This window comes from Trichoderma harzianum (genome assembly GCF_003025095.1).
Source record: "Trichoderma harzianum CBS 226.95 unplaced genomic scaffold M431scaffold_2, whole genome shotgun sequence".
Lineage (NCBI taxonomy): Eukaryota > Fungi > Ascomycota > Sordariomycetes > Hypocreales > Hypocreaceae > Trichoderma > Trichoderma harzianum.
Genome location: NW_020209250.1, coordinates 3,673,500 through 3,695,694, shown reverse-complemented (window position 1 = coordinate 3,695,694; position 22,195 = coordinate 3,673,500). Strand labels below are relative to the sequence as shown.

The 22,195-nt window shown below is 52.1% G+C and overlaps 10 protein-coding genes across 10 annotated transcripts; 6 read left to right on the top strand and 4 right to left on the bottom strand.

The window, feature by feature from the left end:
• Positions 1-44: 44 nt before the first annotated feature.
• M431DRAFT_504737 (hypothetical protein) lies at positions 45-4,155 on the top strand. The gene is made up of 6 exons (XM_024918516.1): positions 45-797; positions 1,006-1,411; positions 1,575-1,844; positions 1,908-2,571; positions 2,661-2,903; positions 2,993-4,155. The coding sequence occupies exons 1-6, from the start codon at positions 506-508 to the stop codon at positions 3,734-3,736; spliced, it is 2,619 nt and encodes an 872-aa protein (XP_024779457.1). The 5' UTR covers positions 45-505; the 3' UTR covers positions 3,737-4,155.
• M431DRAFT_504736 (hypothetical protein) lies at positions 4,093-4,487 on the bottom strand (the record flags this gene model as incomplete). The annotated part of the gene is made up of 1 exon (XM_024918515.1): positions 4,093-4,487. A coding segment is annotated over one exon (280 nt), but the record flags the coding sequence as incomplete, so codon positions are not given.
• Positions 4,488-5,504: 1,017 nt separating this feature from the next.
• On the top strand, positions 5,505-7,272 carry M431DRAFT_76170 (hypothetical protein; the record flags this gene model as incomplete). Its single annotated transcript, XM_024922434.1, has 5 exons — positions 5,505-6,203; positions 6,283-6,377; positions 6,441-6,624; positions 6,697-6,777; positions 6,862-7,272. The coding sequence occupies 5 exons, from the start codon at positions 5,505-5,507 to the stop codon at positions 7,270-7,272; spliced, it is 1,470 nt and encodes a 489-aa protein (XP_024779455.1).
• A 307-nt stretch (positions 7,273-7,579) lies between these two features.
• Positions 7,580-10,043, bottom strand: M431DRAFT_491388 (hypothetical protein; the record flags this gene model as incomplete). The annotated part of the gene is made up of 5 exons (XM_024916904.1): positions 7,580-7,992; positions 8,072-9,076; positions 9,130-9,419; positions 9,612-9,700; positions 9,954-10,043. The coding sequence occupies 5 exons, from the start codon at positions 10,041-10,043 to the stop codon at positions 7,580-7,582; spliced, it is 1,887 nt and encodes a 628-aa protein (XP_024779454.1).
• M431DRAFT_504735 (hypothetical protein) lies at positions 9,979-10,708 on the top strand. The gene has a single exon (XM_024918514.1). The coding sequence runs from the start codon at positions 10,231-10,233 to the stop codon at positions 10,594-10,596; it is 366 nt and encodes a 121-aa protein (XP_024779453.1). The 5' UTR covers positions 9,979-10,230; the 3' UTR covers positions 10,597-10,708.
• A 2,846-nt stretch (positions 10,709-13,554) lies between these two features.
• Positions 13,555-14,993, top strand: M431DRAFT_491386 (hypothetical protein; the record flags this gene model as incomplete). Its single annotated transcript, XM_024916903.1, has 4 exons — positions 13,555-13,636; positions 13,885-13,995; positions 14,108-14,683; positions 14,857-14,993. The coding sequence occupies 4 exons, from the start codon at positions 13,555-13,557 to the stop codon at positions 14,991-14,993; spliced, it is 906 nt and encodes a 301-aa protein (XP_024779452.1).
• A 684-nt stretch (positions 14,994-15,677) lies between these two features.
• Positions 15,678-17,012, top strand: M431DRAFT_76601 (hypothetical protein; the record flags this gene model as incomplete). The annotated part of the gene is made up of 2 exons (XM_024922478.1): positions 15,678-16,441; positions 16,523-17,012. The coding sequence occupies 2 exons, from the start codon at positions 15,678-15,680 to the stop codon at positions 17,010-17,012; spliced, it is 1,254 nt and encodes a 417-aa protein (XP_024779451.1).
• A 1,637-nt stretch (positions 17,013-18,649) lies between these two features.
• Positions 18,650-19,112, bottom strand: M431DRAFT_314565 (hypothetical protein). Its single transcript, XM_024914251.1, has one exon. The coding sequence runs from the start codon at positions 19,007-19,009 to the stop codon at positions 18,737-18,739; it is 273 nt and encodes a 90-aa protein (XP_024779450.1). The 5' UTR covers positions 19,010-19,112; the 3' UTR covers positions 18,650-18,736.
• A 103-nt stretch (positions 19,113-19,215) lies between these two features.
• M431DRAFT_76531 (hypothetical protein) lies at positions 19,216-20,112 on the bottom strand (the record flags this gene model as incomplete). Its single annotated transcript, XM_024922474.1, has 2 exons — positions 19,216-19,774; positions 19,850-20,112. 2 exons carry the CDS (start codon positions 20,110-20,112, stop codon positions 19,216-19,218), a joined length of 822 nt encoding a protein of 273 aa, XP_024779449.1.
• A 122-nt stretch (positions 20,113-20,234) lies between these two features.
• Positions 20,235-20,724, top strand: M431DRAFT_314570 (hypothetical protein). The gene has a single exon (XM_024914252.1). The coding sequence runs from the start codon at positions 20,358-20,360 to the stop codon at positions 20,664-20,666; it is 309 nt and encodes a 102-aa protein (XP_024779448.1). The 5' UTR covers positions 20,235-20,357; the 3' UTR covers positions 20,667-20,724.
• Positions 20,725-22,195: the final 1,471 nt, after the last annotated feature.

Genomic DNA, 22,195 nt, shown 5'->3' with positions numbered 1-22,195 from the left:
GCCTGGCGGTACAGGGTACCTTGCTGTATACTGTACATGCACTGCACATCCCCTCGATGATGCCTTGCTGCAGCTACGGGCATTCAGGCCAGACCAGCCGAAAACCCACGTCCCATTTTCCCCAAAGCAGCATTGATCCTTGGATTCTTTCTCGGCGGACTCGCCTCAGTGCCCGGCTTCCCGCATCCACAACACTTCGGCAGTCCTTCTTCAACAACCGCCATCTCTACTGCACTGCACTCGTACTTTTCCATCCTCCGCCCGCACCGGTCCGACAGGCTTTCCGTTTCTTCTTCGTCTTTTCCCTTTTCTTCATCTCTTTTTCGCGTTTCTGCTCATCGGCCCACCAATCATCCGTCGCCCAGCGTGGAGGAGATTTGCGTTGCAGAAATTGGGCAATCCAGCAAGAGGGGAGGAATAAACACCAACCGTCGATCCAAGAATCATCACCACGCCCTATAGCCGCAGCGCTTCTCGCGCAGTCGCCATCTCCCAACCAGCAGCCATGCCCGGCTCCTCGGACAACGGCTCGTCGAGCAACGGCGGGAACCACTCGGGCCACAGCCCGTCTCAGGACGACAACATGGCGCCTCGCGATGCGCACCCGGACAACGCCAGCGTCCCCAAGCCCAAGCGCCTTGCCTGCATGATTTGCAGGAAGCGCAAACTCAAGTGCGACGGCATTCGACCCAGCTGCAGCACCTGCTCCCGACTGGGACACAACTGTGCCTACGACGAGCAGCGAAGGAAGAGCGGTCCTAAGCGTGGCTACGTAAAGGCCCTGGAGGAACGACTCAGTGAGAAACACCCCCTGCCAACGTTCTTTTTTCTTTTCAGCATTGCGTTATCGATCGATTTTGCGTATTTCTCAAGATGCACGGGAGGGAGCGGAGAAGGAGTGGATGGAAGAGGAGAGGGCATGCGATCAAGATGACGTCGATAAAAGAACCTCAACATCAAAATGGCCGACATCGATGAGACAAAAAGGCTAATCAAGACACACAGAACAAGTTGAGACGCTATTAAAGACCCAGGAGCCAGCAGCAAAGAGCCCGACAAAAGGCGTCGGCATGCAGATCCCTGCAGCCAACAACAGCCAGGCCAATGCAAGTGCGTCCATGCCCATGCCCAATTCCAACATGGGCATCAACGGCGAGGAGCGCTGGCACTTCAACAACAATGGCGAGTCGCCCCAGGCAGCGCCAATGGATGACTTCGGCTTCAACGCCAACATGGGTATGCCCGTCAACAACATGCCCGGAAACTTCACCTGGGAAATGATTGGCTTGGGACTGGAGGAGCCGCTACCGCCGCAGGAAACCATTGACGAGCTGCATCAAATCTACTTTGAAAAGGTCCATCCATCGATGCCCATGATTCACAGATACCGCTATCTTGCCGCCATGAACTTGTACGTCTTGCTTGAAGTTTCCCTCATTCTATCCCCCCTCTTTGATTTTAGTCATCATCTGAGACATGACCCCCGCGCCCTTGTGCGATGATACCTAATGATGGAATCGGTCCTGCAAGCGAGAGATTGGAATATACAAGTGGCTCACAATTCATTCGTACAGGGCACCAAGTCAACGACCACCAGTCTGCTTACGCTACGCCATGTGGACATTGGCATGCTCCATCTCGGAAAAGTACACGGATCTGAAGGATCTGTTCTACCAGAGAGCACGCAAGTATGTCGAAGCCGATTACATGAAAGGTTTTGGAGAGCATATGATCTCCGTCGCTCACTGCCAGACACACATCCTGCTGGCCAGTTATGAGATGAAGATGATGTACTTCCCCAGAGCCTGGATTAACACTGGCTCTGCTGTCCGTCTGGCACAAATGTAAGAAACCCCCTCTTGCCTCCCCTTTCCAACCGAGCCCGGGCGTGGATTGACAAGATGTAGGATTGGATTGCACCGTATGGATGGCGGTGGCTTGGACGTGAAGCAGTGTCTGCCACCCCCCAAGGACTGGACCGAGAGGGAGGAACGCAGACGAACGTTTTGGATGGCCTTTTGTGAGGATCGCTATGCCAGTATCGGCACTGGCTGGCCCATGACGATTGATGAAAAGGACATCAAGACAAACATGCCATCGGCAGATGAAGCCTTTGATATGAGCCGCCCAGAGCAGACGCTGACTCTGGAGGAGTCCATGGGCCCATCCGGAGCCGGCAAGCTCTCCTCATTCGGTGGCATCATCCTGATGGCTTGTCTTTTCGGCCGCAACCTGATTCACTTGCACCGCCCCGACGACGACGACCTTGACCACGACATCAATGGCCCGTTCTGGAAGCGCCACCGACAGATGGACCACATCCTCCTTAACACCTCTCTTTGCCTACCGTCCCACCTCAAGCTCCCTGCCGGCCTGGGCAACCCCAACGTCGTCTTCACGAACATGAGCATCCACACCTCGACCATCTGCCTTCACCAGGCGGCCATCTTCAAGGCGGAGGCGAACAAGCTTCCGGCGTCAGTCAGTGCAGAGAGCAAAGTCCGGTGCATCACTGCCGCAAACGAGATTGCCAGCATCATGAGGACAATCTCACACATGGATCTATCTTCGGTAAGTTGCTTCCACCAACGATGCAACCTTTATAACAGAAGCATCGTCATATGATATCATAATGATGAATACTAACGCGGATGCCTCAGATGAACCCATTTATTGCCTTTTGCCTCTACGTCTCTGCACGAGTGTTTGTGCAGTATCTTAAGAGCAAGCCTGACGACGCGCAGACCATTGATTCGCTGCGCTTCCTCATCTCGGCTATGAATGCCTTGAAGCGACGGAACCCTCTGACCGAGTCTTTCCTTGTCCAACTGGATGTGGACTTTGAGGCTCTGACGCTGAAGATTCCCAAGCTGAGGGGCGCATTCCCTCGCCCCGGCGAAAGCGTAAGCATTCCTTCCCCCTATCTGGCCTAACTTTTGTTGCACGAGATGTAGCGGTGCTTGAGATGAGTTTTTGCTAACCGTGCTTGCAGCCTGCTGAGGCCCCCAAGGGATTACCCGTACGAGCCGGAGCTGTCTGCGATGACCCAGAGGGCGTCAAGGGCATATTAGCCTACCGAAACGAATGCCACTTTATGAAGACAACCGGCGATAACGGCAACTCTGCCACAGCTCCGGACCTCACGGAACCTTCTGGCGATTCTCAGAGCATGTCAACATCACACTCCAACAACTTTGGAAACGGAGCGTGGCTATCGGCCGAACAGCAAATGCATGTATTGACACCCAATTCCGGCAGCATGTATGAAAAGAACGTTCCTGGAAGCGGCGGATTATCCGGCTTTGGTGACGGCGGTCTGGATCAAGATGCCTCTGGATCTCCAGACGTGCAATCAGCTGGACGAACTCCCAACTCGAGCGGTGCCGGATCTGACATTAGGCCTCATCTTGTGCCCGGCCAAATGTCCAATGCTGCATCAGGCCATGATTCATACCGAGCAAGCCCTATTTCACCTCAGCAGACAATGATGAACCACGGAGGTATGGACGGCAGCGGCAACCAAGGCTTCTACGGCGACCCCAACAGCTTCACGATGGCTGCCGGTATGGGAGTTCCACAAGCAGCATACGGCATGTCCAATGGATGGGGAGGATTGAACGGACCAGCCGCCGGGATGCAACCAGGAGGAGGAGAAGGTGTTCTCAGAGCACTGATGAACATGGGACCCATGGACGCCATGGATCTATCATCGTGGGACTCTGGCAACCCGCATTAAACCATCATCAACGGACATATACCTGAACATATCAAAGAAAAAAATACGGTGTAAAAAGAGAAGGAATATGGGGAAGTAAAGCATGGTCTTGTGCTAGACTGGATTTGAAAGAGAATGGGGAGGTTGTATTTGGGAGTTTTATTTATCCTGGGTGTTTCTGCCTTGCACGAGGAAAACGTTTTCGACAGGTTTCACACGGTCTTTTCTTTACTCTCGCTCTACGGTTATACGTTATCTGTAATTTGTTGGATATGCTTTGGACGATTGGAACGATATTTATGGGCGTGTAGGGCATTGGGGCGAATACGGTTGTCATTTTTTGTTGTCGACTTTTCTTTTTCTCTACCCTTGTGTATCTCCTTGGTTCTTTTTTTCCTCCCTTTTTCTTCTAAACTTCTTTTTCATAATTTTTTTTTTTTTAACTTCTTTTCACGTCATACTTGTCCGCCTTTTTCTGGCTTCGCATATTACCTGTCTTTTGCAGAGGGTTTTTTGCGAGCTTGGGAATTTGGGCGGCGGTGGGATGAAGATGGAACATGGACAAACAGTTTTTTAGTTAATACCCAGCAATGACGAATGTTCTCCTTGCAAATGATGTTACTCTTGCTTTGATTCAGTGTTTTTAATTGTTGCACGACTTGTTGACTGATGGATGTTTCGTCTTGAATGCGATGTTGTTGATAAAAGCTCGAGGGAGTAAGTATAAAGAACGACCAAAGTACTGATTGATATAAAAGTATAGGTAGCATAAGTAAAAATATTGTCTATAATATGAATAAATATGATAACTAAGTCAGTAAATATATGAATACGAAGAGTGTCGTTAAGAATATGTAAGGTAGACAGTAGTAAAAATTGCTCCTTGTTTCAAAGGAAGAGTCTTTGGTAATATCATGAGTAAGACGGACTCAACCAAGACAGGGCGAGGTGGCCCGTGCACGCATTGCCGCCCTTCAGCGCTCTTACTTTGTTCTTCCCCCCGCCAAACAACCCCTCCATTGGACAAAGCAACAAACATCTAAACTAACACAGCACGACCTTAAAGCAGCGACCAGGAAAAGACGATATGATTAAAGGGTATTATTGCTAGCCCAGAGACGGCAACAGAAACGGACCCTCGCTCTGTTTTCCTATTGGATATTCGGCCATTTCTTCATTTGACACACGCCCCCCCGGAATGGCGGCGCCTGGGGGTTCGTTTGGGGTTGCTGCTGGGTCGGGGCACGGAGAGCATTATTTGGGCGTGGGATTGGACTTTGCGGCGGTGGGGATGGGGGGGTACTCGGGGCTGGAGGGGGGGTATCATGATCATGACCATGAGGGCAAGGGGGATGTTAATGATGATGAAGCTGGTGATGATGATGTTGATGGTGTTGATGGTGGTGGAGGGAGCAATGATGGGAATGGCGGGAGGGACGGCGTCAATCACGAACATGGTGGTGATAATGGTGATGGCAGCAATAACAACGGCGGCAAAAGCAACGGCGGTAATAATGCAGGCGGTGGCAGTGGTGGACGACGCGCAGGCGAGTTGGGGGGCATAGGGAGAGGTGCTGCATTTGGAAGATATTGCGATGCGAGACATGAAAGCGTCATGGCACAGCAGCATCATCACCATCAACAACACCATCAACGGCCACTTCAACAACAGCATACGCAGCATCTTCCCGTCGCCCCAGGCCTTCATCAAAGCTACCATCACCCCAATCCTCATCCTCATCCTCACCCGCAGCAGAGACAAGCTTCGGCCGGCCAGTTTGGCATTCTAATGCCAACTCCCCGCTCGGCCGCCGAGTCAGAAGACAATACTTCATCACTTCGAAATCCAGGCCCGGTCCACGATTATCATCGCCATCAGATCGAACCACCACCAACCGCTGCTCCAGCCCCTTACAAACTAAGTCAGGCCAAGCTCGTCGTCGATCCTCCTGATCTCCAGGCATGGCGAGAAAGACTCTTCCACGTCGACGATCTCATCATCCTCACGCACGAGCAGTTTGAGACGTACTTTCCACACATTGACAACGTCTACTCACACCGCTCCACGCAGCGCTATAAGCGAAAGCCCTTCATCTCGCACTACTGGGACTGCCGCATGAAGGGACGCCCGCCGGGGACGCCCAAGTCTGATGATCCGAACAAGAAGAAGCGCAAGCGCAGCGCGCGCGAACGTGATCTGTGCGACGTCAAGATCAAAATCACCGAGTACTTCCCGGATGCCGGGGCCGAGGCCGCGCTGGATCGGGACGTTGCCGCCGCCATTGCGGCCGGCACGGCGGCTCATTCCGTCGTCAGCGCGGGGCAGCGGTTCTGGACTATTCAGAGGGTGAATGGGAATGGCGGCAACGGCAAAGCAGACGGAGTGGCTGGTCCTCATCGGCATACTCTGGAGAGGAGCGACGAGATCAAGAAGAGCAGCGTGCAGCGGTTTGTATCGACGAGAGACAAGGAAGGGAAGAAGATACAGGTAAGTTGAAAAGTATGGAAGAAAACTTGTGATATCAAACGAGCAAAGCTGACTGACAACTTTGCAACCCCTATTATAGAGAACGCCTCAAAGCAAGGCTATTGGAGCTGCGCAAGAGACAGCTCGGATGCACAGTAGAAAGGCCGATTTGAGGCTATACGCAGCCACCTTCTGGTACCAATGACACTCTAAGCCTTTTTCCCAAGTTCCAGCTTCTAACTGCAATCAAACTCCCAGCCCCTTTTCCCAGCGCGTCTGGATCGCTCTCGAGGCCAAAGGCCAGGCATACCAGTACATCGAAACAGATCCCTTCAAGCGTCCTGCTCCGACACCGCTCCTTGAAGCTAATCCGAGAGGTCGCGTTCCCGCTATTCGACAGGGAGATTGGGCGTGTTCCGAGAGTGCTGTCATTCTAGAATATGTACGTATGGAAAAGCTAAATTCAATACGTTCACGATATGTGCTAACACCGAGTCTCTCTTTGATACAACAGCTGGAAGACATTTATCCTGATATCCCATTATTCCCTTCTGATCCACGACTGAGAGCAAATTGCCGTCTCTGGATCCATCATGTAAGTCACTCTCAATTCTCATCTTCCTTCAACAAGATCCAAAAGTCAGTAGTAGAGTTCGACTAACATCATCTATCATTCAAGATCAACACCCGCCTTGTCCCAACATTCTTCTCCCTCCTCCAACCACCAACATCTTCACAACACCCCTTAAACACCATCAATACATCCACAACGCCAACATCCTCTGTCGCCCTCTTCCAATCACACCTGACGGCCCTCATCCTCGCCGCCGACGAACAAGGCCCTTACTTCCTCGGCCCGTCTCTGTCCCTCGTCGACATCCATTTCGCCCCCTTTGCGCTTCGCCTCAGCCGTATCCTCCATCGTCGGTATCCGAATGCCCTTTTGGCGGATGCCACTTCGGGCACGCGCTGGCATCGCTGGTTAAACGCCTTGGAAATGGATCCGCATATTAGGGCGACGACGGGTACAGATGAATTTTATCTAGAAACTGTTGACCTGCTACTTCAAACGTCAAATGAAGGAGGGTGATGATGTCTATACGCAGAATCTATAGTCCATGTATGATGACTAAAAGGAGTTGAAATGAACTAATGTGTTGTACATCATTACAAACATTCTTTATTGAAATCTTTATTATATATACTCGTGTCAATCCAAACTTAAAAGTGGTATCGCAAATAATTCCCACGCTATCCGCCCAGCCCAATATACAATGTATAACAATGTTTGATAAATCCCAAATCATCTCATATATATCCAGGCAGAAATTCCAAAAGATAAATGCCGGTCCGAGGAGGTGAAAAAAAGAAAAGGTATAAAAAGTACACTATGTATTTCATGAAGACGGGCGTCGAAATTGGTTGTCCCTCCTTCGCCTCCTGACCTCCGCCCACTTCTCGCTAAACGTGACGACCTCTCCGCTCTGTCGGGCCCTGACGCGGCCCTCGCCGAGCTCTTCGAGATCTTTGGTCTCGAGATATTTCTTTCCCTCGCCGTCGTCCACGTATCTTTGTGGATCTGGCAGGTAGGCCCAGGAAAAGACGGCCCCGAAGGCGGCCACCGAGCCAAAGAGGAGGAAAATCAGGCCCTGGCGGCTGGAGCTCTTGTACGACTGGTTGATGCCGTATACAATCAATAGAGAGACTATGCTCCCGAATTTGCCCGCTGCTGCTGAGATGCCATGGCAGGTCGATCGGTAGCAGGTGGGGAAGATCTCAGCCGGTATGATAAACGTCAGCGTGTTTGCGCCTAGAACAAGGAGAGAGAAACAACATGTTAGCATTAAGCAGAGAGATGGATTGGTGCCGTGTCTGAGGAAGTTTCTTACCCATGTTGAACATGAAATGGCAAATGGCCACAAACACAACTGTTGCAGGGGCAGCCGCCTCTTGGTGGACGCCGTAGTAGACGCCTCCCGTAATGATGAAGAGAATGGCCAAAACGAAAAAGGAAACTGTAAGCCATCGCCTGCGTGGAATGCGATTCGCGAAAAAGATGAAGCAGGCGCTTCCGGCAATAGAAGCCAAGGAAACAGTTAGTATATATTGCTTGGTCTGCTGTATCAGCACGTCGTAAATGGTGTTACACGGCTCCGTCTTGTCCGTTTGCCAAGCAGGGAGTCCCGCCGTCACCCAGCCGGGCACTGTCGAATTGCCCCCTGGCAGCGAAGAGTTCCAACAGGAAAGCTGGCTGTTGATTTTTGCTGGTTTCGTCGTGGCCCACATGTCGGCCAGGGTTCCTCGATTATCAAGCGAGAGGCCATAGAAACTGACGTCTAAAAAGAACCATGCTGCCGATGTTCCAAGGAGATAGTACCAATTGCCATCTCGTATGAAATAGTTGTGTAGATCCTCCCTGGAAAACTGAATTGGCATCGGCCCGGGAGAGTTTTCAGGGTGCATGCCATTGGGAGGGTTCATTTGGACATTATTAGTGGTAGTGCCGGATGGTGCACCGTACACACGTTGCGTGTTCATGATGGCGACAGCAGGCTTATTCTTCACCTCGAGACTGTAGAGACCGCAGTCGAACAAGAAAAATCGGAAAATGATGGCCAGGAGAGCGGGTACAGCGCCAGATCCAATGACAATACGCCAGATGCCGTCAACTGCTCGGCGACACTCCTCTTCATGCAAGGAATCGAGCCCACATCGCATCTCCCTGAGGTGGTGCGTGTTGTTGAACCCAATCAGGACCAGCAAGCCAATAATTTGAGCCAGCGCTTGTCCAACAGGCTGCATAAGGAAGACACTGGCAAGCATGCTCGATCTTGACTGAGTGCTAGACCACTCAGAAGTTATGACTGCGCTCAAGGGGTATTCGGCTCCAATGCCTGGTAGAATGGTAAGTTACAGGTGTATAAGAGGGGAGGGAGACGAAGCATACCAATGCCCATGACAAAGCGCCACCAGATGAACAAGCCGAGGAACGACATGTCTCCGTAGCCATGGCTGCTAGTAGCTACGCCAATGGTAGAGACGATGACGAGAACCAGCTCGATTCCATAGAGGCGGGTACGACCAAAGCGATCGGCGAGGTAGCCAAAGAGGACCTGTCCAACGATGGACCCAAAGAGGGTAAAGAAGTTGATGAGGAGGCTAGTCCATTCTCCTCCGTGAGGCCAATATACAAAGGCAACAGAAGCAAGGATGACGTTGGAAGAGAAGAGGTTGTATCTGTAGGACAATAAAGTTAGTGGGGAGGGAAGTCGTATATACTTTCTGGTGATGAAAAGTCTTTTATACGGGATACAGCAACGGCAATGCAATATCAAGAGAATGTGGAGGACCAAGACGAGCAAGAGGAAGAGGAAGAGGAAGAGAGGTAAGAGGCAGGAAGAGAGAGCAACACAAGGCTGGGCAACGTACGAATCGGTAAGGAAGCCCGAGGCGGCAACGCCCCAGATGCGGAGGTTCCAGGAGTTGAGGTCAAGCTCGTAGCGCAACTGATGTCGATCCTATGGCAGATAAGACAGACTTGTTAGTATGTAGGCGGCAAGCTCGTGGCAATGGCAAGGCATCCGGTTCGATTTGCGCGCGGCAGTGGGGCGAGGCCCATTTCTTTCGATTCGCAGACGCAGGATAGTAGTAGATGCAGATGCGGTTGCAGCGAGGATGGAGAAGGAGATATGGAGATATGGAGAATGGAGAAGGATTTGGATAAGGGTAAAAGGAGATGGATAAATGCGAGGCGAGGGCAAAAAGACGCACCTGGACGTCTTGGGACGACAAGGCAGAGCTGTCGGCGCCGAGAAACCCTCGATTTCTCCGCCCGGAGCTGTTCCCCAGATTCAAGGGCATTGGCCGCGAGACTCACTCGGGCGAATGCGCCCAAGCAGATAGTAGATACTTGGGCGGGGGGGTTGCAGCGGCTGGAGGTTTGTGTACTGCAGGTTGTTCTGAGACAGTCTCAATCTCTCTGTTTTCCCCCCTAATAGCTGTCGAGCGGGTTCAGTTGAGACACGGGGCCCGAGGGGAAAGAGGGAAAATGGCACGATTGTCGAGCGACAGGCAGAAATGGGCGCAACAATCCCAGCGTCTGGCTCATTACGGAAGACACGATTTGACGTTAGCATCTCATGGCGGGCCCATCAACTGGCGAAGGGGAGAGGAAGAAAAGGCGAGAAGGAGAAAGGAAGAGGGAAAAGAAAGAAGAAGAAAGGGAGCGCAAAGGAAGAAGAAACAGATGAAGTCTCGGCGAGGCGGCGAGGATGGCAAAGGGAAGACGAAAACGAGGCGTTCTAGAGCGAGCGGGCAGGCAAAGAAGCCATCGCAGCTGTTAGAGAGTGACGCGTTTAACGGCAGCAGCTCCAGGCGTGGCCAAAGTATTGGAGCAATAGGTTGCCAAGAGTGAGGATGCATCTGAGGCTGAGGAAATGCGGACTAGGTAGACTCACTAGCAGGCAGGCACAGCGTCTGGGGGGGTGGCATTACCTGATTGATTGATGCGTGATACTACCTGATACCTGAGCCAAGTTGGCCAAGCAGGCAATATGCCCTTGTACCTGTACTCGGAATTGCTGGGTACTACTATATTGAACAGAGAAGAGGAACCTGTAATAGTCTAACGCTGCAAACTCCCAGATTAGACTGGCAATAGTAAGGTAGCTTAATATGCGGAAGCCCACCAACCTTGTGGTCAAAGTCAGGTCATCCCGTGCCGTGCAATGCAAATTCCCAAGATGAAGAGGAAAAAAAGGGTCCCCTTCCATCCATCGCCCGTGCCGAACGCTACCTCGCCCAATTCCCACTTTATTTCCCTGTCTTGGGTTGGTAGAGGCACGATTCCAGACTTGGGTGGGAGAGCGAAAGTAGCGAGGTAGAGCTACTACGAATACGGTGAAATTTGAAGATGGGATGGGCGATTGGGTTTCGGGATTTTTGGGGTCTGATTCGGTTGTGATGTAGCTTTTTGGGGGTTTTCGAGTGCTACATTACTTTACTACTTTACCTTAGTACTGCTACCTCATACGAACCTATCCATCGTCTGCATCAATGTGTAATTACATAGTTGACCACCAATGTGACGGGTGAAACCGCTGCACATGCTACTAGTCTGAACCTCCAATTTTGTCATCAATACTTTGCAAATCAACAAGACGGGAATCCCAAGGTTCTTGGTCAGAATGTCATCGTCACACACACATACAAGGGCGGGGGCTCGGCAAACGGCCTCGCTCATCCTCCGTACCGGAACTACGAGACCACGCACTCACTCGTACCGATTGGCATGGCATCGAAACCGAAAAGCCAAGTCAAGCCAAGTCACCCACGGGGCAAATCGAGATGCAAGTCTCACGCAAAAAAAACGAGGACCGGCCAGAGGTGTCAGGGAGAGCACGTGGTGGCCGGCGCTGGAGACGGTTCCTGAAGACATGTGGGGGGTGGCCAGCGGTGGCTGTCGGTACCGGCTTAACGGTGCGAAGCCGCCAGCCGCTAAGGCGTTGTGCGTGAAGCCAGCAGTGGCAATTAACAGCCCGGCGACGGTCACTGTTGCGCTAGTACTCGCGGGCAGCTTGGCATCTGATGGCCGCTTCTAGGCCTTTGCTGGGGGGGGTCTGAAAGGTTGAGCACGTTATTGATGGGCCTGGAACACACAGACGTCGCATCGCATGGCATCGCATTGTTGCTGTACCCGTACATATACTATATACTTCGGAGCCAAACTCCGTATACACGGCAGTATTGACTGGAGGCAGCTGAAAAACAAAACAGCCAACCCCCAGACAGACAGCCGTGCCCAGCCGCTGCAACCTAGAGCCACCAGCAGCCCGCCCTGATTGGCCGACGCCCTGTGTTTTTACTTATTTATTTTCAGCCGTGGCATCTTGCTGCTACGCCAATGCCCATCGCTGAAGATAAGGTGCTGGAGACTTTCGGTACTGTGGGCAGAGCCTTTCCGAGAGCCCGGCCCAAAGGTGCAGCTTTCTGGACGGCATGGCGGCGGCTCACTGGCCAATCAGGCGGCCGGATGGCTCCCCGTGCACGCTATCTTCGCTTCCAGTGGAGCGGGTCCTGAGCCTCTTCCGAGAAGAGACGAAGCGAACTAGCAGTTTGTGAGCATCAAATCGCAAAGACACGGCCACGGGGTGCCAGTTTTTTCTTTACCAGTGCAGTTTGTTGGCATCGCTAGGCTAGCAGAGACTCGTGCAAGGTGCTGCTTGTTCTTGTGCGGCATCGCGCCAACCCGCAGCTAGACGCCTCATCACACATCAGACAGACGCCTCGCATGCCTGTCCATGATGCCACGCCGGCCAAGTAAGTATCCGGTACCAGCGGAGCGCCCAGCCGGAACGTCTTCCATGCGCGCTGTCGTCGTACCGAATCCGCAGCTGCACCAGAGCCTGGACGACAAACCAACCGAGCAGCGGAATTGCGAGCTGGATGTACCCAGTACAAGGCCATGCACTGTCACCACCCTTTTTGCGGTTCACTCAAGAAACTCGTGCATTGGGTTTGCAGCCCGGCTCTACCAAACGGGTGCTCTGCATTGTAGTGGACCGGGCCAGGGGGGGGGTTGCTGTCCTAAGAGAGCAGAGGAAGAGAGCTTCCCCCAAATATTTGCAGTACATGCGTGTACTCCCTGTACTACTACGACAACTGGGTAATATTAGATATTACTGCCTGCCTGCCAGGCTGATCTGATGGATTGTCTTAGACAGGCCGTGCAGAACTTGTCTCGAGCTGCACTGGAACGGAACCCCGCGATGATAGAGACAAGACAAGAAGACCCGGACTTTTCTCATCTTTTTTTTAGTTCTACTCCGTAGTCCTCGTAACAACTGCGAGAGCAACTCGCCAGCAAATCTGCCAGACGGTAATATCTGGACTAAGAGTTTTTAGTAGCTTGAACCTTGTCTTATCCACCTGCAGCAGGACGTGGGACTAGTTCGTAGCAGCCCTTTAGCAGTGCGTACGATAGGTAGCAGTTAGTAGTAGCAGTAGTAGCAGAGCATTATGCAGCCGAGAGACTCCTAGCAACATGCTTCATGTCCATTCTTTTTGCTTCTTCGATCCCGAAATCCTCTTCCTGTCCTCCCACTCCCCCCAATCCACCGCCCTCAGCAAATCTTGATCTCCTTTCCCCCCCTCTGCAGCTGGGGCATGGCGACAACGATTCCTCAGACTTGTCCAGACCCAGCCCGTGACGGCTCCGTAAGCCGTGCCGTGCCGCCAGCTTCTCCTCCTTGTGCGGCCAGTGTCATGATAGCTTCTCCAACGACGCCCCAGCCCGCGGATAGTCGTCTTCGGTGACTTCTGAGCGCCTCCCGGCTGCCCATCTTCTTCCGCTTCAGCTCAGCTTCAGCACAGCATGGCTGCCTCGTCCTCGTCTGGCTCCTCCTTCACCTCGTCGTCTCTCGGCCGCCCGCCCACGTACAGCCGCTCCTATGTGAGTCCCGTAGATTCGACCTGGACGCAGACGTCGGAAATCTCCACGATATCAGCCACTTCCACCAGCGAGTCCGTTGTGCCCGCCGCCTCGCTCCGGCCTCTCGACCTCGGGCCTCCGGGCTACACTGCCACAATGTACGATGAGCTTCTTCCGTGATGCCCCCGGCCTTTTATGGTGCTCCGTTGCAAAGTCCCGTCTGATCTGACAATGCCTGTCTTTTTTTTCTCTTCGATAGAACCCTATTTCAAGACACGCCCGATGAGCGAACTGTGTATCTGGGACCCTGGGAGGTGGTGGGGTCTGAGCAGCGACGTATCCGCTGGCAGTGCAGCTACCAGAGCGAGCTGCTCGAACATTTTTGTAAGTGCTAAGCAGAAGCCGTCATCATCTTCATCTGTCCAATGTCCCATGTGTTGCTGCGTCATCGCGTCACTTCACTATGTTGTCCCTGGCTCATCATCTTCATGTCAAGTACCCTCAGACATACCGTCCGATGTCCATCCTCACACCCTCCACTCACGGCATCGCCAATTTAACGACCCGCCCGACATGGAACGCTTCCTGTCCTTCAACGAGCCTCATCGCATCAGGTACACCTCCGGCGAGGGCATCTGCATTCATGATCAGTACATCCAGGTCCGGTACGAGTTCACCACTGTCGAAGCTTCCATCCAGTTCCAGGGCGACCTACGACGAAAGGACCTGGTAGACTTTTACGACGTCGACGTTGTTTGGTCCAACCTGCAGAGCCGCACCGACAGCTTCGGCAAGGTCAAGGGCATCGGTGCCATTCAGAGGCTCAAGCTTTGGAGGGACCGATACACCACCTTCCACTCGCTGAGCGTCTTGGCCAACAAGACGGACAACCAGTACCGCGAGTATGACATTCACCACTTCGACGGCGAGCTCCGAAACCGAGATGACCGCGCCAAAACCCTCCGCCTCAACGTCCACGGCCGCCGAGGGAGCGTGCCCGACGAAACCTCATCGCGTCGAACCTTTCGCATTCGCCAAAGGGTCCGGTCCGCCGGCCAGGCCAGCGCCGCCAGTCCCGAGCTAGGCCCTTCATATGCAACCACCACCCTAGATATTCGCTACCTTTCCATTCAGTTTACACATAAGCGAGGTAAGAGGAGAGAGAGAGAGAGAGATCTCAAAGTTACAGAAAATCGGTGTTGTGCTGTGTGGAAAGGCAAACATTCTAACGTGGGGCATTTGCAGACTACAAACGGTTCATCGAAACCTGGGCCTTTGCCCACAGCTCCGACCGTGAATTCAACGGCGTCCCGTTTCCTCCCAATCACTTCGAGCTGCCCTCGCCGGAAATCCAGCCCGGTCGAGATGCCGATACTGGCTGAGCCGGAAGCCCTCTTCAAGCTCGTATTAAGTTGCGTTTTTTTGCCTGGTCGGCATATGTGACGCAAATAGTACGCCTTGGATCAAGCTGCATTTGGCTCAGCAATCGTTACGGGCCATGCGTGCCTCCAGGGAAGAAGTCTCATCAATCGTTCTTTTTCCTCTTGATTCCCCAATTTCTTCCCAACCCCCATCAGGGACCCCCATCAAGGGCTTCGGGTTGTCTTCTCTTTTTGTCAGCCGGAGCGCCACACCAGGTCCGGCTGAATTGAGGACGTCACCTCTGCTAATATGCATGGCGTGGCATGAGAAGCGTCTATTATTGGCTCCCCCCACCACACCACCAAAACTTCCCGCGATCATCAGGCCATCGATATCTCCAGTGTCGTCATGAGCGTCATGAGCAACCTCACACGTTTCTGCAGCTCATCGACCGACATTCTCTTCCCATTTTTTCCATTTTTTTTCCTTGTGCAGATTGCGAGGGGAGTTGAAGAGGAAGACAATTCAATTAAAAGGCGGCGCAAGGGCTAAGTTCCGGAGCTGTTGAGAGACACTGGCGTCCCAAGTCTACACATCTATACACAAACACACAACGCAAGGGCAGACGGGCCTTGTCGGGCAGTGCCCCCAATTTCCAGCTCAAAATCACAAATTACTTTTTTTACGATTCCACTCCCCCTGCCATGGGCGTCATTCTCGCCATCAACGCTGGCTCCAGCTCCGTCAAAATCTCAGTCTATCTGGCCGACCAGGGAACAGCGCCGCGCCAGATTGCTGAAGCTCAAGTAAACGGTCTTACGGCTCCGCCAGCTCAGCTGAAATATTCGCGAGGTGGCGAGACCGTTATCAAGGACCAAAACGTGGACACTGCCGTCAACAGCCAAGATGATGCCTTTGCCTTGCTGCTCAAGACGCTGGTGGATGATGCTGAATTGAAAGAAATCAGCTCGAAATCGGACGTGGCCATCGCTTGCCACCGCATTGTCCACGGAGGCGATTACGGCTCGTCCCAGGTCATCACCCCAGACACATATCACCATCTGGAAGCCCTCAGCGACCTCGCGCCCCTGCACAACGGCGCTGCGCTGACGATTGTCGACTCGTGCATGAAGCAACTCCCCGACGCAACCAACGTTGCCTGCTTTGACTCGCAGTTTCACTCTACCATACCGCCGCACATTTCCACATACCCAATCGACCAAACAATAGCCAAGAAGAACCGGCTGCGCAAGTACGGCTTCCACGGCATCAGCTACGCCTTCATCTCAAGGTCCGTGGCCGACTTCCTCGGCAAGAGCCGTGATCAACTCAACATTATTGCTCTGCATCTCGGCAGCGGCGCCAGTGCCTGTGCGATTAAAAATGGCAAGAGCTGGGACACGAGCATGGGATTGACGCCGTTGGCCGGGCTTCCTGGCGCGACTCGCAGTGGAAGCGTAGATCCTAGGTGAGCCAATCTTTGCATTTCGGTTTTATATTCCAGTCTTCAACCCTGTCCATGGAGCTAACAAGCATGACCAATAAACAGCTTAGTCTTTCACTACGCCAGCGATGTAGGCAAGCTTTCTCCGGCGTCGACAGAGAAGCTCCACATTTCCACGGCTGAGGAGATTCTCAACAAGGAGAGTGGCTGGAAATCCCTGACAGGCACCACCAATTTCGGCGTCATCGCCGCCTCGGACGAACCCCAGCACCGCCTGGCTTTCGATCTATTTGTAGACCGCATCTGCGGTTTCGTTGGGAGCTACTACGTCTCGCTTAAGGGTGATGTGGACGCGATTGTATTTGCGGGAGGAATCGGAGAGAGGAGTGCCCGTCTTCGCAGCGCTGTGGTTGAGCAAGCTGGCTGCCTGGGTTTCGCCATTGACGAGGGGCTCAATAATGCTGAGGGAGCGGGAGATAAAACTGTTCGTGAGCTGAACAGCAAGGATTCCAAACATAAGGTCCTCGTGTGTCAGACGGATGAACAATTTGAGATGGCTAGAGCGTGTACGGAGATTGAAGCACTTTGGACGTAAAAGGGGAGAGGGTATAAAGCGCGGTTATTTAGATGGTAGATGTGTGTATGTAGAATATATATTGTAAATTTTGATGACTTTATGAGTGTCCACGAGATGTGCTTGGGTGAGATCGGCATCTTTGTTGCAGGCCATGTTGTCTTTGGGCAGGTTTAGGATTCAGCAAGGGTATTTACATTGAGGGTTATAGGTTACGAGGTCGAAAATATTTATCAATCATAATCAATTGTAACGCCGCGTTTATAAACTCTATGTGAGATAGGTTACTTTAGGGTCTGAATAGGATCCAGTAGTTGTTGATGGATTTTGATAGGAGGACGAGAACTGATGAGGGTATGAAAACAACTAGGTCTCGCTTCTGCGGATTTTCACGTACACTTTCTTTCTTTACCATGATCAAACAACTCTCATGAAGTGGTATGCTCACATTTACATTCTGTCAAACAGATACCAGCAACATTCCCATCAAATGATGTTCATTAATTGACAGTTATGACAATTCCTCCTCGCAGTGTTGTTGATGTCTAGGGTATATACTTCCACCTCACCTTACAGCAACCCCCAAACACAGAAATCTTAGCATAATACTCTCCACAAATCAAACACTCACAAGAAACAAAAAGAAATAAATAAAAAATAAAAGGAAAAAAAAAAAAAACACTCTTCTATTCTCACCTTGAATATATCCCCCTTCAAGCGCCTCTTCAACACCACAAGCCCAAAACCCCCCGCACAAGAAATAGCTTATAGACACACACACACACACATACAACAATCTCGCCTCCTTCTCCCCCGTTTCTCCCCCGTTTACTTCCCCAGAGCCCCGAAAAGCGGAGTTAATAACACCCCGGGCTTCACAAAAATGGCGAAAGAGAGGGAGAGAAAAAACTTTTTAATCTGCAGCCAGCTGAATCGGTATCGTCCGTGCCCATGCCGCCAAGCCCAAGACGCATACCTGTGGCTGGCTACCCAAAGGCCGAAGGCGAGCAAAAATCGGGCAACTCCGACGATAAAAAAAAAAAAAAAGTGAAGTGGATAATGGATGGGAAGACGGGACAAGGGGGGAAGAGACAGAAAAAGAAGATAGAAACGGGAAAAGAAAAAAACTCACAGTCCATTCCCATATGGGTATTAACCAAGCTTACACATGCATGCAGATACTCATATGCACTCTGGACTCGGGAAACGTGACTGGGCCTCAATGCATCGGGCCGGCTTCATGTACACAATCCATTCATGCCTGGTATTAACCTCGCAGAGTGCTGCTACAAGTCCTTTTATACTGCATAGACCCATCACCAATGCAAAAGAGAAATCAAAGAGTTATCAAAATCAACAAAGTGGTATCAATTGAGTTCCATCCCATCCCCAGCTCAGAAGAGCTGCCATTTGTATATACATGTAGCCATTAACACACGCATCTCGATTTTTTTTTCCCCATGCGCGCATCTCATCTAAGGGGAAAATACCGCCGAACGCCATGCGATAAGATGAAGCATCCCCCTCCAACCGCCATCTTCGAAAAGATTCATCAATCATCGAGGCGTGCATGAAAGCATGGGATATCAAGAAGCGTGTAAAACAGTACCCTGACAAAAGAAAACCGAGTACCTAGACAAGGAAATAAAGGAAAGGAACAATGAAGCTAAGTCAACCAAGGCGCCATTCGTGTATCTTGCCACCTTGTATAGAATGTGTCTCTGCATTGCCAACGGCTGGTAATGTCAGGACAAATAAAGGAAAAGACGTGAAGTAAAGAGAAAATGAAAATGAAAAATTGAAAAAGAAGAAAAATCATGATAAATGGCGATGCCTAAAAGCAAATCGCATCCAAACGCCATTTGACATCCCGCAGGGGCAGCCGCCAGTGTATAAGTTCTCCGCCCCTGATCGTATATGTACCGAGTGTGTATGTTCCCCTGCCGCAGATTTGTAGTATAAATCGGCGGTATCCGAATTCCATTCTTATTTTTTGTCGTCGCTGGTTGGCGGGGCATTAAAAATTACTCTGTTCTTGTCTGCTTCTTTTTTTTTGTGGATTCTTTCTTCTTGTGTTGTTTTTTCGCTCTCCGGTATTCCATGTAATGTAACCGCAACGCCCAGGCTGTGCCTAAGTGGATTTGCTGACAAGTTTGTCCAAGGGTGGAGGGGTAAATGAAGCGAGGGGAGATGAAAGAGGTGCAGCAGAGTTTTTTACTTCTCCTCACAATGCCATCCGGCCTTCCTGGCACGCTATGGCCATGGCCAACGTGTCGAGGCCACTGGGGGTGCGGCCAACTGCGGAGGGACGGTTCAGCAATGGGAGATCAAAACTGCTCATGTTGGTATCCCACTCGCCCGCATTGCCGGTCGGCTGTGTAAGCGGGGACGTCGGCAAGAGGCTCTGCTTCTGGTGAAGCTCGCTGGAGTCCCAGAAAACAAAAGAGTCAGGCCCTGTGGTGGAGGAGCGGCTTCGGCTGGATGAAGTTGAGCTGCGTCGCGCATTGGAAGCCAACGAGGTTTTGCTAGATCGCTGGGTGCCCGATGAGCTTCGCGACTTGTCCTTGAAGTGAGTTTCCAGATGCTGCTTCATGTTGTCTGCTCTGGTGAACTTCTTGTGACATCCCGGGAATTGGCAGTGAACCGCCTTTTCAGCTGTGTGGATCTTGGAATGGCGCGAAGCGTGCCCAGAGGTGGTGAAGGTCTTTTCGCATCCATGAATCTCACGGTAGCGGCAGGGATACCGCTTAACGGGGCGCTCGGGAACACAAGACGCAGCGGAGCTGTCCTCTTCGCCGGAGGCAGAGGGACTGAGAGCCCCATAGGCAGTGCGCTTAGCGGGAGGGCCCTCAGCGTACTCGTGCCCGAAGACGTAGTTGGGAGCGCGCATCATTCCGTAGTTGTAATCACCCGGAGGCGTCAAGGGCGAAATGACATCGCTAAGCTGAGAATCAAACGAGTCTGATCTCAGGAGCGCGGGTGTGTTTGGTGAGGACGAGTCGCTGCGAGAAGGAGGCTGAGGATGCACGGAGTGGTAGTAAGAGGAAGTGTCGACGGTGTTGCTGAAGTCATCCTCGTTGAGGAGTGAGACCCTGCGGCCTGCGGCGTCACGAGCGTGCATTGCGACAAAATATTGGCGATGTGCCGGTTCGAATTGGGTGAAGAAATAATTCGGTGGTGCGTGTTGTCTGCGTTTTTGTGTTGTGCGCAGAGAAATTGAGCTCTCTAGACAGGAAAGCTGTAGAGCTCCGGAGTTTCCGCTCTGGAAATGCTTCTCTCCAACTTGACGTTTCAGTAAGCTGCAGAATAGCGCTCTTCAAGAACCACTGTCTGATTCTTGAGAGAAAGATGCGCGTTGTATGAGAGATGGGGAGAGGGGGGAAAAGAGAAAAGAAAAGGAAATGGAAAATGAATTCCAAAAGTCGAAAAAGGTACAGCAGGTGGCAGCTTTTGTCGAAGCTTCGCTTAATGTCGTTTAAGACGGAGGGCAGGAGCCGTTGGTGCTGCAGGAGTCGCAATGAGGAAAGAGGGACGGCGGAGTCATGCGAATTGGTCAGAAGCGGCGCAAATGGTGATTCTGATCCCGGTTTGGATATGCGCAGTTGCAAATGCTTCTTTTTCTTGCTCTTGTTGCTGTTTTTATTGCTTTTTTACTTCTTGATTTCTTCAGAATAGAGCCGAGGCAGATAGCACACAGGTGGTAGGTAGCTGTGTGTCGCGCGCTAATCTTTTCCTCCGATGGGGTGTGGTATAGACGTATAAGTATCAGCAGGGTCGAGATCAGGCCAATCTCAGATGGCGCCGACTTTGTATGCACGAATTGCTGCTGCCGGTGCTATCAAACGAGAGACGAGGCGACGAAGAGACGACGCTTGCTGGACAACAATGATGTCAGGCGAAGATGCTTGTTGCGCTTGAGCAAGATATAGTAGGGAGAAGGAGAAGTATGTAAGGTAGTAGAGATGTAAAGGTATAGTAGGTGAGAGGAGGTAAAGGGAAAAGGGTAAAAGGTAAAGGCGAGATAAGAAGGAGGGCAGCACTGCCGAGTAATAAGTGACGAAGAGATCGGAGAAGGTGGGAGAAAAGAAGGGCGCAAGAGGGAGCGATGGAGTTTTTGTCAAAGCCGGAGAGGCGCAACGGGAACATCCATCCCATCGATCGAGGATCGAGTGACAAAGTCCACTTCCCACTTTGCTCCGTAATCTCTGCGCTGGACTTGGATGGGGGATGTACATGCAGACAGGTACTGTACTGTACTGTACTGTACGTACCTTGCGTGGCCCCAGGGACCAAGGTACATGTATGTACAGGACTGCTCGCAGCCCAAGAGCCATAAAAAATGGTCACTTCTGTCATAGCAGGAGTATTAGGAAAAAAAAAAAAAAAAAAAAAACCAGGCCAAGCCCAAGCCAAAACTTTCCCGGCGCGAGCTTTGCCCTGCAAGCTGCATGGGGAGCAGCTTCGGGCGCTGGAGCTGCGGCGACAGGGGTTCCCCTAGAGGCTCTAGCGGGCTGTAGTAGGGCAAGTACTGTAGGGCCACAGCAGCCACAGCTTGTTAGCCGGGCAGGGAACCAGGGTCCGGCAGGGGGGAAGCGGGGCCCAGGCTGGAGGGGTGTGTGGAGTCGCTGGAGGGGAGAAGAGGGGAGGGGATGCAGTCACCCTGGCGTACCGGCTTGTATCTTTTGGAGCAGTCGCCGGTACCGTGGGCACGCCTCGTGTGGCTTGAACGCGCACGCTTACTCGAGGCCTTGTACCCTCAACTCCAGGCTGCAAGTACCGCAGGTACCGCAAGCATGTACCGACTTGAGGGTCTATCGCTCTCACTCTGCGCAAAGCATGCAGCTTACTACAGGAAGGAAGGGTTCAAGTACCTCTCTTGCACTGCGAACCGGAGGGCTCAATACGGGCGTTTTCTTTCATCTTTTCTCATTTCTCCCTTCTTTTCTCACATCTCCATCTCCGTTGCTTGGCCCGACCACACGTGCATGCGCCACCGTCCGCCTCTGTCTCGCTTGGCTGTCGAGGTGCAGCCGGTGAAGATCCTGCCTCTTTAGCGCCTTGGGGTTACGCTGAGCACAAGCGCGGAACGTGTGTGTCTGTGTGTCTGCGACTCAAAGCAGGCGGCGGATGTGCCAAAGTACTGCTCCACGCTGCACGGCGAAGGGGTTTGGTGAACCGTCTCTCTTTCGTCTCGCTTCTTGTCG